The sequence below is a fragment of the Pan troglodytes genome, chromosome 19, assembly GCF_028858775.2.
Source record: "Pan troglodytes isolate AG18354 chromosome 19, NHGRI_mPanTro3-v2.0_pri, whole genome shotgun sequence".
Taxonomy (NCBI): domain Eukaryota; kingdom Metazoa; phylum Chordata; class Mammalia; order Primates; family Hominidae; genus Pan; species Pan troglodytes.
The window spans coordinates 95,320,497-95,335,246 of NC_072417.2; the positions used below are offsets into that span (position 1 = coordinate 95,320,497).

The 14,750-nt window shown below is 52.8% G+C and overlaps 1 protein-coding gene across 18 annotated transcripts in view; it reads left to right on the forward strand.

Annotated features, from left to right (window-relative positions):
* The first annotated feature begins 7,727 nt into the window (after positions 1 to 7,727).
* Positions 7,728 to 14,750, forward strand: part of ASPSCR1 (ASPSCR1 tether for SLC2A4, UBX domain containing) — a 40,751-nt gene continuing 33,728 nt past the window's right edge. For 3 of the 18 annotated variants that reach the window (XR_010153395.1, XR_010153394.1, XM_016930950.4), the window contains exons 1-3: positions 7,779 to 7,982; positions 9,386 to 9,441; positions 13,767 to 13,881. Coding sequence is in view for 12 of the 18 variants with exons in the window: in XM_016930950.4 (XP_016786439.3) it covers positions 7,854 to 7,982; positions 9,386 to 9,441; positions 13,767 to 13,881 (300 nt within the window). In the remaining 6 variants the exon portion in view is untranslated. Of the gene's footprint in view, positions 7,983 to 8,086; positions 9,007 to 9,385; positions 9,442 to 11,427; positions 11,492 to 12,805; positions 12,869 to 13,766; positions 13,882 to 14,750 lie in introns of those variants that run through there. The other 15 variants (XR_010153399.1, XM_024350747.3, XR_010153398.1 and 12 more) reach the window with 13 other exon arrangements.

Consider the following 14,750-nt stretch of genomic DNA (forward strand, 5'->3'; position numbering starts at 1 on the left):
TGGAGTCATAGGTGGCCGCAGAGTGGGGTCATGCGTAAATCTTTGAAAACGTGGGTGGGCTGCAGTGATAACAGCAAAAGAGACTGTGATATCCTGTGGTCACCTGTTGTATAAGGAGGAAGGTAGGTTAAGAATCTACATCTGGCTGGGCGCAGTGGCTCACGCCGGTAATTCCAGCACTTTGGGAGGCTGAGGTCGGCGGATCACTTGAACCCGGGAGGTGGAGGTTGTGGTGAGCCGCGATCACGCCACTGCACTCCAGCCTGGGCAGCAGAGTGAGACTCAGTCAAAAAAAAAAAAATATATATATATATATACACATATATATATTTGATTCCAAAGTATAAAGACATGGCCTGACCTGTTTCTTCTCCCACTCATCCTCATAGAAAACCATTTTCTTTTTTTTCTCTTTTTAGAGATGGAGTCTCGCTCTGTTGCCCAGCCTGGAGTGCAGTGTTGTGATCACAGCTCACTGCAGCCTCAAACTCCGGCCTCAGCCTCCTGAGTAGCTTGGACCACAGGCACCCGCCACCACGCTTGGCTAATTTTTTTTTTTTTTTTTTGAGACAGAGTCTCCCTCAGTTGCCCAGGCTGGATTGCAGCGGCTCGATCTCTGCTCACTGCAGGCTCCGCCTCCTGGGTTCACATCATTCTCCTGCGTCAGCCTCCTGAGTAGCTTGGACTACAGGCACACGCCACCACGCCTGGCTAATTTTTTCTTTTTTTTTTTTGAGACAGAGTCTCACTCAGTTGCCCAGGCTGGATTGCAGTGGCTCGATCTCTGCTCACTGCAGGCTCCGCCTCCTGGGTTCACACCATTCTCCTGCGTCAGCCTCCTGAGTAGCTGGGACTACAGGCACCCGCCACCACACCCAGCTAATTTTTTTGTATTTTTTTTTTTAGTAGAGACGGGCTTTCACCGTGTTAGCCAGGATGGTTGCAATCTCCTGACCTTGTGATCCACCCGCCTCAGCCTCCCAAAGTGCTGGGATTACAGGCATGAGCCACTGCGCCCGGCCAATTTTTTTTTTTTTTTTTTTGAGACAGAGTCTCGCTCTGTTGCCCAGGCTGGAGTGCAGTGGTGCTATCTTGGCTCACTGCAACCTCTGCCTCCTGGGTTCAAGCAATTCTCCTGTGTCAGCCTCCTCAGTAACTGGGATTACAGGTGTGCACCACCACGCCGGGCCAATTTTTGTATTTTTAGTATACGGGGTTTCACCATGTTGGTCCGGATGGTCTCAGACTCCTGACCTTGTGATCCGCCCATCTTGGCCTCCCAAAGTGCGGGATTACAGGTGTGAACCGCTGTGCCCGGCCAAGAAAACCATTTTCGTTAACTTCTAGGGTAGCCTGCTTGTTTTTCTTTTTGCAAAGATGAGCAAATTCCTGTGTCAGGTGCCAGGTGGGCACATATGTAGATTCTTTTTTTTTTTTTTTCTGAGACGGAGTCTTGCTCTGTCGCCCAGGCTGGAGTGCCAGTGCAGTGGCGCCATCTCGGCTCACTGCAACCTCCACCTCACGGGTTCAAGAGGTTCTCCTGCCTCAGCCTCCAGAGTAGCTGAGATGACAGGCACACACCACCACGCCCGGCTAATTTTTGTATTTTTAGTAGAGGTGGTGTTTCATCATGTTGGCCAGGCTGGTCTTGAACTCCTGAACTCAGGTGATCCACCCATTTTGGCCTTCCAAAGCGCTGGGATTACAGGCGTGAGTCACTGCACCCCACCTGAATCAAATAAACCTTTTGAACAATGAAAATATAGCACTATAAAAAAGGATGAAGAAAAAAATCCCAAATTTAGTAAAAAACAAAATAAATAAATGTAACCTAACCGTGCATCAAATTGTTAAATGGACCTAACCTACCTATAATGGTTAATTGTATGTGTCAACTTGACCAGGCTAAGGGATACCCAGAGAGTTGGTAAAACCTCATGGCTGGGTATGTCTGCAAGGATGTTTCTGGAAGAAATTAGCATTTGGATCAGTGGCCCAAGAAGATCCACCCTCACCACAGCGGGCAGGAATCATCCAATCAGTTGAGGGCCCAAATAGAACAAAAATGTGGAAGAAGGACACATTCTCTCTTCTTGAGCTGGGACGTCCATCCTCCTGCCCTTGGACATTGGAGAAGGGCAACCTGCTTCTCAAGCTTTTGGACTCCAGGACTTACACCAGCCGCCCATCCTACACTTCTGGGGCTTCAGGATGGGAGTTACACCTCTCGCTCCCCTGGTTCTCAGACCTGCAGACTTGGATTGAATTAAATTATATTGTAATTATATTATAAACCAATGTATTGAGTTATACACTGGTTTTGGGTATTGAGTTATACACTGGTTTGAGTATTCAGTTATACACTGGTTTATAATTCACTGGTTTTCCTGTCTCAAGCTTGCAGACAACCGACCATGGGACTTCTTTCTCAGCCTCTATAATCATTTGAGCCAATTCCCATAATACATTTCCTCTTTTTTTTTTCGAGATGGAGTCTCACTCTGTCACTCAGGCTGGAGTACAGTGGTGTGATCTCGGCTCACTGCAACCTCCACCTCCCGGGTTCAAGTGATTCTCCTGCCTCAGCCTCCCGAGTAGCTGCGACTATAGGTGTGCAGCACCACACCCGGCTATTTTTTGTGTTTTCAGTAGAGATGAGGTTTCCCCATGTTGGCCAGGCTGGTCTCTTGTATATATCTGTGCATATCCTATTGGTTCTGTTTCTCTGGAGGACCCTGTAATACACTAACCTAACCTAACACAGAAAAGCAAATTAATTCAAATAACTTTTGAACACAATACTCTATGTTTCTTTAATGGGACATACTCTAAAGGACAAAAATAGCTACAAAGACATCTTGAAATTTCCGCAGTAGATCTGTTGTTAATAGCAAGATTGCCGCAGTACCTCTGAAACTATTTGGAGGGCATTTTAGAACAAAGCAAATGAATAAATATACTGATTTACTGACAATTAGGGTTCTCACTGCGGACAAAGGAGGTATTAGGTTGAACCATGTAGGTTTTGTCATTTTTTTGTAGATCAAAAATGATCGGCTGGGCACAGTGGCTCATGCCTATCTATAATCCCAGTACTTTGAGAGGCTGAGGTGGGAGGATCACCTGAGGTCTGGAGTTCAAGACCAGCCTGGCCACCACAGCGAAACCCCATCACTACTAGAAATACAAAGATTAGCTGCTCATGGTGGCAAGCACCTGTAATCCAAGCTATTCAGGAGGCTGAGGAAGGAGAATCGCTTGAACCTGGGAGATGGGGGTTGCATTGAGCCGAGATCGTGCCACTGTATTCCAGCCTGGGCAATAGAGCGAGACTCTGTCTCAAAAAAAAAAAAAGCCTGGGCGCGGTGGCTCACGCCTGTAATCCCAGCACTTTGGGAGGCTGAAGCAGGCGGATCACAAGGTCAGGAGATTGAGACCATTCTGGCTAACATGGTGAAACCCTGTCTCTACTAAAAATACAAAAAATTAGCCGGGTGTGGTGGCTGGCGCCTGTAGTCCCAGCTACTCGGGAGGCCGAGGCAGGAGAATGGCGTGAACCTGGGAGGTGGAGCTTGCAGTGAGCCGAGATTGCGCCACTGCACTCCAGCCTGGGCGACAGAGTGAGACTCCGTCTCAAAAAAAAAAAAAAAAAGAAGATAAAAAAAGGTTAACTAGGGCAATTTAATAGAATTCAACCAAATACAAATATGGAATGAGGGAAGAAGGGGGAGAAGGCTGAGGTGTGGCTTAGAAGTATTCAGATGAATTCATCACACTAATTGTGTCCCCTGAGAGGGCCCAGAAAGCAGTGACATCCCAGTAGCCATGAGCACACTCAGCACCCAGAACTTGGTCTCTAAATCCCATTTCCTTGTAAAAGGGATTGGGGTTTCTCTGAAAAATGGCTGACTTCAGGGCTTGGGCAGAGAGGAGATGCCCAAAGAATAATGGAAATGCCAAAAGGATGCAGGAAAGATGTCCACACTTGGACAATTAACTGTGGATTAACTCAGAGTATGATACCAACATTAGATTTCCCAATTTTGTATGAAATTATGGTGGCTATATAAGAGACTGGCCTTATTTTATTTATTTATTTTTTTGAGACTGAGTCTCGCTCTGTCGCCAAGGCTGGAGTGCAATGGCGTGATCTTGGCTCACTGTAACCTCCACCTCCCACAATCAAGCAATTCTCCCACCTCAGCCTCCCAAGTAGCTGGAATTATAGGCACCTGCCATCACGCCCAGCTACTTTTTGTATTTTTTGTAGAGATAGGGTTTCACCATGTTGGCCAGGCTGGTTTTGAACTCCTGACCTCAGGTGATCCACCCGCCTTGGTCTCCCAAAATGCTGGGATTACAGGCGTGAGCCACTGCACCTGGCTGAGACTGGCCTTATTCTTAGGAAAGAGAAAAACTGAAGTATTTAGTGGCGAAGGTGCACAATGTCTTTACTGCAGCCTCGACCTCCTGGGCTCAAGTGATCCTCCTGCCTCAATCTCTCAAATCGCTGGGACTACAGGGACATGCCACCATGCCTAGCTAACCTTTGTATTTTTTGTAGAGCTGGGGTCTCACTATGTTGCCTAGGGTGGTCTCAAACTCCTAGGCTCAAATGATCCTCCTACTTTGGCCTCCCAAAGTGCTGGGATTATAGGTGTAAGCCACTGTGCCTGGCCAGAAAAAGTTTTTACATGTATATGGAGAGAGAGAGAGAGAATATGATAAAACAAATGGGGTGACATGTAAACACTGATTTATCTGGCTAAAAGATATACAGGAGGCTGGGCGTGGTGGCTCACACCTGTAATCCCAGCACTTTGGGAGGCTGAGGCGGGTGGATCACGAGGTCAGGAGATTGAGACCATCCTGGCTAACATGGTGAAACCCCGTGTCTACTAAAAATACAAAAAATTAGCCAGGCGTGGTGGCAGGTGCCTGTAGTCCCAGCTACTCGGGAGGCTCAGGCAGGAGAATGATGTGACCCCAGGAGGCGGAGCTTGCAGTAAGCCAAGATTGCACCACTGCACTCCAGCCTGGGCGACAGAGCGAGACTCCGTCTCAAAAAACAAACAAAACAAAACAACAATTAGCTGGGTGTGGTGCTGCACACCTGTAGTCCCAGCTACTCGGGAGGCTGAGGCAGGAGAATCGCTTGAACCCGGGAGGCAGAGGTTGCAGTGAGCTGAGATTTCGCCACTGCACTCCAGCCTGGCGACAGAGGGAGACTCCATCTCCAAAAAAAAAAAAAAAAAAAGATATACAGCAGGAATTCTTGCTTTTGCAAACTTTTCTTCTCTTTCTTCCATCCTCCTCCCTCTTCTTCTTTCTTCTCCTTCTCCTTTTTTGAGACGGTATCGTACTACGTTGCTCGGGCTGGGGTGCAGTAGTTATTCATAGGCATGAATAGTGGTTCACTAAGGCTGGAACTTAAGTAATTCTCCTGCCTCGGCCACCGGAGTAGCTAAGACTACAGGTGTGAGCCACCTTGCTCGGCTAAGTTTGAAATAATATCAGGATAAAAGGTCATCCCTCCTATCGAAAAAAGCATAGGAGCCAGCTTAAAGGAGGACTCACTGGCCAAATTCAGACCAATTTGAGCATCAAAAAGAATGCTGACTGAATGAAAACAATACATTAATTCATATTAATAAATATATATATTTCGAGATGGAGTTTCACTCTTGTCGCCCAGGCTGGAGTGCAATGGTGCGATCTTGGCTCGTTGCAACCTCCATCTCCCAGGTTCAAGTGATTCTCCTACCTCAGTGTCCTGAATAGCTGGGATTACAGGCACGCACCGCCATGCCCGGCTAATTTTTGTACTTATTTTTAAAGTAGAGACAGGATTTCACCATGTTGGCCAAGATGGTCTCGATCTCTTGACCTTGTGATCTGCCCAACTGAGCCTCCCAAAGTGCTGGGATTACAGGCGTGAGCCACTGCGCCTGGCCATATTTAATTTTTTTTTTTTTTTTTTTTTTTTTGAGACTGAGTCTTGCTCCGTCTCCCAGGCTGGAGTACAGTGGCGTGATCTCAGCTCACTGCAAGCTCTGCCTCCCGGGTTCACGCCATTCTCCTGCCTCAGCCTCCCAAATATTTAATAACTTTCTAAAGAAGGGGAAGCTTGACCGAAAGTGACTATAAATGCAGAAGAAACAATAAACTTGGGAAGCCATGATTTTGCAGCTTTACGGTGTAACACTGAATCTACTCATTAACTGATGCTAAAACTGTTGGGCAAATGGTTATTGGGAAAACTTGATGCTTGTGGTCTCAGAGAATGACCTCACGCATGCCTTAATTACTCTACAAGGAGCAAGGGACCTTGACCATGGAGGAATTTAGCAGACCCAAAGTTGACCAAGTGGTTCAACTTCACGTCCTCACTCATGGCCACGCTGATGTCCTGCACCTCCTGCTGACTTGTCACCTCCCTTCATCATTGCCCCAAACGTTTAACCAAGGATCCAGACTGTGGGACAGTCTAAGGAAAATAGGAACAGACTCTTCAAAAACGCCACTAAAGAATTAAAACCCACCAGGTGATGTGTGGCTCAGTAAGGCTCTGAGGTTGCACAGAGCATGGGACTGGCTGGCTGGATGGGAGGGCTGTGGCTAGCCTGGGGCCTTCCCCAGGTTTCTCCAATGTACATAGATGTCCGTGTTTGTCAGCATACAGGTGTGTGTGGGTGACATGGATATGTCATCGACAGGAAGGCACAACAGCACCCATGCAGAGATGTCCTTAGACTCAGCAATGACTGCCGGGTGCGGTGGCTCACGTGTGTAATCCCAGCCCTGTGGGAGGATTGACTGATAACTGCACCAGTTCCCCCTTCCACAGGCTACTGTGCAGCTGAGCCCTGGCCAGGAGTCCGCAGAGACAGGCAGGCACATGGAGAGAGGAGTGCCAAGGCCCGGCTGAGCCATGGAGGTGGGGGGCGGGGCGGAACACGTGCAAGTGCTGTCCATGAGTGGCCCAGGTGCTGGGAGCTAAGCACATTCGACGGCTGCGAGTCAGGAGGGCAGCTCCTTCTGGAAGCCTGGAGCTGGTGAGGCCAGGTGCTTTCCCTGCTGCGGTGGCTGGCGATGGGAGTGTTTCCTGAGGCTTCCACCAAGCCCCTCCTCAGCATGGGTTGGTGCGGGAAGTCCTTGAGTGCCTGTGGGTCGGCAGGAGCTCCGGTGAGACTCAAGTTCGCTCACCCCACGGTTCTGAAACCGGTCTCCCGCCTTTCCTACCCTCAGGTTTAGGGACCGTCGCAGCAGCCCTAGGGCTGCCAGATTCTGCACTCCCATTTTAGGATGAAAGAAATCAGGTCTAGACTGAGGGCCACGAGCCCCAACACCCAGGGAGGATCCGTACAGGGGCGGGGGGACTGCCCCAAACCATAAGGTCAGGAGGTGGACGCTGACCTCAGGGAAAGGTGGGCAGGGAAGAGGCTCAGCTGCTGGAGTGGAGGAAGCAGGGAGGGTCGGGGGAGAGCAGGGCACCGAGCTGGGGACGTGTCAGGGACGAAGCGAGGGTGGGCGAGCGCGGACCGCTGGGACCCCGGGGCTCAGTGCCGCTCACCGGGGGTGACCGCGCGCCCAGCCCCGGCCCAGCCTGGCCCCGGCGAGCCCATCCAAGCCGCGCTTCCCGGAGGCAGAGGACGACCGCGCTTTCCGGGTCTGGCGCGGGCTTTGGCGGCCCAAGGGCGGGGCCGGGGCGCCGTGGGTGGGGGAAAGGGCGGGGCCTGGCAGGACCCGGAAGTGCGCTGCGGCCCCGCCCCCTGGCCGCGTGGCTGCGCGTCCTGGCTGTTGCCGATAAAGTTGTTTGACGCCGGCCCGGCGGCGGGTCACGTGAGCGGAAAATGGCGGCCCCGGCAGGCGGCGGAGGCTCCGCGGTGTCGGTGCTGGCCCCGAACGGCCGGCGCCACACGGTGAAGGTGACGCCGAGCACCGTGCTGCTTCAGGTGCGGCCGCCGGCCCGGGGCGGACGGGTAGGCTGGCGGGGGGCGCTGCGCCGAGGCCCCGCCCACTGCGGTCGGCGTCCCGGTGTTCGGGGGCGGGGCCTCGGCGGCCAATGAGCGGCCTCCTGAGCGGCGGCCCCGCCCCCTGCTCGCGGTCACCTGCGCTTCCGCTGGGGTCCCGGGGGTCCCGAGTGGGGGCGGGGCGGTGGCGAGCCTTCCCAGGGGTGAGGTAGAACGGCACCGCGTGTCACCCGCATCGAGTACTCGGCGCCCGGCCGAGCCCAGCTCGCGAGGGCGCCGGGAAGAGGGAAGAGTGGAGCCCTAGACCCGCGTTCCCATTCCGGGGCGTCCCCCGGAGCGGGAGCCCGGGTTGCGCGGTGGCAGATGTCCCGGCCGTGGGGCCTGGAAGCGATTTTTGCCGAGTCACTCACTGCACTTTTACTTGGGCACCTTGTGACCGCGAATCAATTAAATGTAAAAGTATTGGCTGGGCGCGGTGGCTCACGCCTGTAAATCCCAGCACTGTGGGAGGCCGAGGCGGGTGGATCACGAGGTCAAGAGATCAAGACCATCCTGGCTAAAACGGTGAAACCCCGTCTGTACTAAAAAAAATACAAAAAAATTTAGCCGGGCGTGGTGGCGGGCGCCTGTAGTCCCAGCTACTCGGGAGGCTGAGGCAGGAGAATGGCGTGAACCTGGGAGGCGGAGCTTGCAGTGAGCCGAGATCGCGCCACTGCACTCCAGCCTGGGAGACAGAAGGAGACTCCGTCTCAAAAAAAAAAAAAAAAAAAAAAAGTATTTATTGAGCCTCTGCTGCGTGGGGGACCGTGAGGATCCGAAGGTGCACACGACTCGGAGTTTGCGGGAGCAGCCCACGGCGTGGGGTCGCCAGGCCTGGGCAGGTGGAGGGCGCAGCCAGGAGGCTGTTGGTGCCAGGCGTGCAGAGTGCGGAAGTGGGGCGCTCCCGCAGAGGCTGCGTGGGACCCCTTGGTGCAAGGCCACGGCTTTGGCTTATGGAGAAGAGGGGCGGAGGCGGTGCAGGCAGTGGGAGCAGGTGCACAGAACCGTGCCAGAGCCAGGGGGTAGCTTGTGCTGGGCAAGTTTAAGGCAGGTTGCAGAACTACAGGGTTTGAAGGAGAGCCCAGGGTGTGTGCCAGGAAGATGCCCGTGTTTCCGTACTGCAGGGGAACTCTGAGTGGAACTTTCCTACAAAACTGAGGGGATGGTGAGGAAGGGAGGGAGAGTGGACAGGATTTGCAGGTGAGAGCCTGCACTTGTTGCGGGGACCGTCCATAGTGTGGTCTTGTGCTTGGCTTTGCCTGGGCAGAGCCACCTGGCTCACCAGGAAGCTGAGTGCCCTTGGCTGACCTGGCCCACTGCGCCTGCCAGCCCTGCACACTCAGCAGTTCACCATCCTTTCATCTCACCCCCAGGTTCTGGAGGACACGTGCCGGCGGCAGGACTTCAACCCCTGTGAATATGATCTGAAGTGAGTTTGCTCCAGCTCAGCAGCAGGGTCTGAGTATATCTGTGCCCCTGCCCCCTGAACATACTGGCTCTCACTTGGAAAAGCCCCCAGGTGGTTTTAAACAGTCATATATTCCCTCCCAAGTCTGGAGACCCAAGGCCTTGGCAGGGCCACACTCTCTCCAAATGCCCTAAGGGAGAATCCCTCCTGCCTCTTCCAGCTTCTCATGGCTCCAAGCGTTCTGTGGCTTGTGGCCGCATTGCTCTCTGCCTCCGATTTCTTGTGGCCTTTCCCTGTTTTCTCTGTGTCTCAGGAAGACCCTTGTCATTGGATTTAGGGTCCACTTGGATAATCTAGAACGATTTATCATTACATCTTCAAAGACCAGGATCCCTAGTAAGATGTTCAGAGGTCCTGGGGGTGAGGACATTGACCTATCTTTTTTGGGGGGGCCACCATTCAACCCCCTGTAGGTTTTATTGCATTGAGTTGCATAAGTTCCCAGTGGGGCTCTGAGGGGAAAGAGCTGGCCATGGAGAAATAGGATGCCTTGAAAACTGCGGGTGGATCCCTGCAGTCTCACAGCCCCTGGAATTACACGTACGCTTCTGTGTGGGGATATTGTTCCCAAGAGAGGGCTTCTGCCAGACTCTCGAGGAGTCTGAGACAGCAGAAGGGTCAGAGCCCTCATATGGGTAGGATGTGCGTGTCTATCCCACATGCGAAGCTTTTCACTTTAAAGACCTGTTTTCTGGTGGTTTTTTTTTTTTGAGACAGGGTTTCACTCTTGTCGCCCAGGCTGGAGTGCAGTGGCACGGTCTTGGCTCACTGCAACCTCCACCTCCTAGGTTCAAGTGATTCTCCTCCCTCAGCCTCCCGAGTAGCTGAGATTAGAGGTGCTTGCCAACACACCCAGCTAATTTTTGTATTTTTAGTAGAGACGGGGTTTCACCACGTTGGCCAGGACGGTCTAGAACTCCTGACCTTGTGATCTGCCTGCCTCGGCCTCCCAAAGTACTGGGATTACAGACATGAGCCACCATGCCTGCCCTTGAAGACCTGTTTTTACAGTACTGTTGTCCTAACACTGGGGGCAGAGGGCAGGAGCTTGCCCTCCTGGCATTGCCCACCCTGCCTTACGAGGCTCTCCTGGGAGGAGTTTCTTAGGGGTGATACCTGCCAAGTCATTCCAGTCTTCTACCTTGTGTCTGGACTGTGTGAGAATCCCAGGACCTGTGCTCTGAGTGCCAGGTGGTCTTGGGCTTTCTGCCCCAGACCTTCATACCATCCTTCTCCAGTCTCTCTTGTCAACTGAAGAATGAGGTTCATATGTTTGGAAAGGAGGGCTTTATTTCTCATAACCGGTTGCAGCTTGCAGGGTGGCCATTCTAACAGGCTGGGAAGTGTAGCCTCCAGCCAGAAGCTGGAAACAGACACTTCAAGAGAGGGAAGAATAAGACAGGGATTCACACCGAATGGGGTGGCTGATACAGACGTACTTAATACGCTGTAGGAGGATCATGAGTATTCATGAAAGGAGAACTGTGCACACAGCTGAGCTTCCTGCCTCTTCACGGGTCCTATGTGCAAAAAATGGCAGTGCCAGCATGACCTGAGGGTGGAATTTTTGGCCTCTGAAGTCAGAGGTGAAGCAGGCTGGGTGAAGTGCCTCATGCCTGTAATCCTAGCACTTTGGGTGCCCGAGGCGGAGGATTGCCTGAGCCCAGGAATTCCAGATCAGCCTGGGGAACATAGTGAGACCCTGTCTCTACAAAAAAAGTAAATAAGTAAATAAATAAATAAATGGCAAATCAGAGGACATGAAGACTGTGCCACGAAAACCCTGACTGTGCCAGAACCACTCCATGGTTGGTGGTTTCTTATCAGGAAATACCTGTGGGTTGTTTTGAAGAAACCGCAAGAGAGAAGGGCCTGGTGGGAGGTTGGCTGATGTCAGATACCAGCCCAGGGGTCTTTGGAAAGGGCTGCTTTCTGTTTATCCCTTAGGGAAGAGAGCCTGCAGGTGTGTCTGATCTCCCACCCAGCCATGGCCAGGAACTCAGCTTTCAAGGTTTCTGGGGTCCCCTGGGCCAAGAGGAGGCTGGTTCAGTTGGTTGGGGGGGGCTTAGGGTTTCATTTTTATTTCTTTTTTATTTTATTATTTTTTGAGGTGGAGTCTCGCTCTGTCACACAGGCTGTAGTACAGTGGCGCTATCTCGGCTCACTGCAACCTCTGTCTCCCAGGTTCAAGTGATTCTTCTGCCTCAGCCTCCCGAGTAGCTGGGATTACAGGCATGCGCCATCATGCCCAGCTAATTTTTGTATTTTTAGTAGGGACAGGGTTTCACCATGTTGGTCAGGCTGGTCTTCAAGTCCTGACCTCAGGTGATCTGCCCGCCTTGGTCTTCCAAAGTGTTGGGATTACAGGCATGAGTCACTGTGCCTGGCCATTTTTCTGAAACAGAGTCTTGCTCTGTCACCTAGGCTGGAGGGCAGTGGCATGATCTCAGCTCACCGCAACCTCTGCCTCCCGGGTTCAAGCGATTATCGTGCCTCAGCATCTTGAGTAGCTGGAATTACAGGCACGTGCCACGCCTGGCTAATTTTTGTATTTTTAGTAGTGATGGGGTTTCACCATGTTGACCAGGCTGGTCTCAAACTCCTGACCTCAAGTGATCCGCCCGTCTTGGCCTCCCAAAGTGCTGGGATGATAGGCGTGAGCCACTGCACCTGGCCTCATTTTTCTTTCTTTTTTTTGAGACGGAGTCTTGCTCTGTCGCCCAGGCTGGAGTGCAATGGCACGATCTTGGCACACTGCAACCTCCGCCTCCCGGGTTGAAGCACTCCTCCCACTTCAGCCTCCCGAGTAGCTGGGACTACAGGCCTGCGCCACCACGCCTGGCTAATTTTTGTATTTTTAGTAGAGACGGAGTTTCACCACATTGGCCAGACTGCTCTCAAACTCCTGACCTCAAGTGATCTGCCCGTCTGGGCCTCCCAAATTGCTGGGATTACAGGCATGAGCCACCACGCCCAGCGCATTGTTACTTCTGACTGTTCGCCTGCCCGTGGTCTGTGTGGTGGTGTCTGGTGGGAACCAGTGAGTGCGATTTTGAGGCAGGTCCTGCAACACCATAGCCATGTTTTCAGGTGCCCTTTTCCTCTGCTAATGGTACCACTTGCTTACAAAGTGCAGCCGGTGCAGAGGAATGCAGCCCCAGGCGTGAACAGTGCCCTCTGCTCCAAGGTTCCCAGCCCGCCTGCCCTCAGGATCCCCCCGATCTGCTATCCTGTCTTGACGTAGACATTTCATGTGGCAATTTCCAGAGTCACTTTTCTGGCCAGTGTTGATATAGCAAAGTTTGTTCTCTCTTAATTCTTCCAGATGCCCCTGGGCTGTCTGAACTCTCTTCACTAGTTGTCTCCAACAGCAGCTTGCATTTCCAAAGTGAGGCCAACCACTTTGAGTATATTCAGATTTTTGTTTTCTTTTCTTTCTTTTTCTTTCTTGTTTTCTCTTTCTTTCTTTCTTTCTTCTTCTCTCTTTCTCTTCCTTTCTCTTTTATTTTCTTTCTTTTCCTTTTCTTTTTTCTTTCACAGAGTTTTGCTCTTGTTGCCCAGGCTGGAGTTCAGTGGCATGATCTCAGCTCACTGCAGCCTCTGCCTCCCGGGTTCAAGCGATTCTCCTGCCTCAGCCTCCCGAGTAGCTGGGACTACAGGCCTGAGCCACCATGCCCAGCTTATTTTTTTGTATTTTTAGTAGAGATGGGATGTTTTTGTATTTTCAGTAGAGACGGGGTTTCACCATGTTGGTCAGGCTTGTCTCAAACTCCTGAACCTCAGGTGATCCACCCGCCTCGGCCTCCCAAAGTGCTGGGATTACAGGCGTGAGCCACCGCGCCCGGGCAGTCAGGTTTTCTGTGGTGGCTCCAGCCGTGACGGCCGGGGTCTGTGACACTCCAGCTTCCACGAGTGCAGCAGTGTTCACGCCCCAGTCGTTCTCTCTCTGTGTTTTCCGAGCGTCTGCACTGGGGCTGTCAGCACCCCAGACTCTGAAGGAGCAGCCCCCTCGGCGTGCCCCGAGGCCCACGTCTCCCTTTTCCCTGCTCCCTTCTGCTTGCAGGAGGCCCCATGTGATCGGGGACCCGCCTTGTGCCTCTGCAGGTCATGACGTCCCGCTGTTGGGGAGCTGCCACAGGACGTGGATGGCGGGGCGTGGATGGCGGGACATGGATGGCGGGGCGTGGATGGCGGGGCGTGGATGGCGGGGCGTGGATGGCGGGGCGTGGATGGCAGGGCACGTCAGGCTCTGCAGGGCAGCAAGTGTGCTCTGGTCTGTCTTGCAGGTTTCAGAGGAGCGTGCTCGACCTTTCTCTCCAGTGGAGATTTGCCAACCTGCCCAACAATGCCAAGCTGGAGATGGTGCCCGCTTCCCGGAGCCGTGAGGGGCCTGAGAACATGGTGGGCAGTGCTCTGGGGGAGGCTGACTGTTTGGGGCACAGAATCGTTCAGCTGGCCAGGGACGGGGGACGGGACAGTGGGGGGTGCTGGGGAAGGAGGGACATGAGTCTTAGCACCAGTTCTGCCTTCGCTGGGTTGGGCCCAAACAGCTTCCTGATTTTTGATAACTGGCAACTGAAAATGAGCATCTCATGTTTTTTTTTTTTTGAGCTGGAGTCTCGCTCTGTCACCCAGGCTGGAGTGCAGTAGTGCAGTCTCGGCTCACTTCAAGCTCCGCCTCCCGGGTTCACACCATTCTGCCTCAGCCTCCCGAGTAGCTAGGACTACAGGTGCCCGCCCCCACACCTGGCTAATTTGTGTATTTTAGTAGAGGCAGGGTTTCACCATGTTGGCCTGCTGGCCTGGAACTGCTGACCTCATGATCTACCCGCTTCGGCCTCCCAAAGTCCTCCCAAAGGATTGCAGGCGTGAGCCTCTGCGCCCCACCCACGTCATTCTTCATGTGGAAGTTTTTCTTTCTTTCTGGGGTCAGTTGTGCCTTCCCCGGCTCAGGGTGTCAGCAGCATTCACCCACCAGCCTGACTACCTGCTCATAGAATTGCCCAGAATGTTAGAGCCCAAAGCGCTGCATGGATGCCACAAGGGCAGCCTGTAATCCCAGCACTTTAGGAGGCCGAGGCGGGCAGATCACCTGAGGTCAGGAGTTTGGGACCAGCCGGCCAACATAATGAAACCCCATCTCTACTAAAAATACAAAAATTAGCCGTGGGTGGTGGCGGGTGCCTGTAGTCCCAGCTACTCAGCAGGCTGAGGCAGGAGAATGGCGTGAACCCGGGAGGCGGAACTTGCAGTGAGCCGAGATTGTGCCG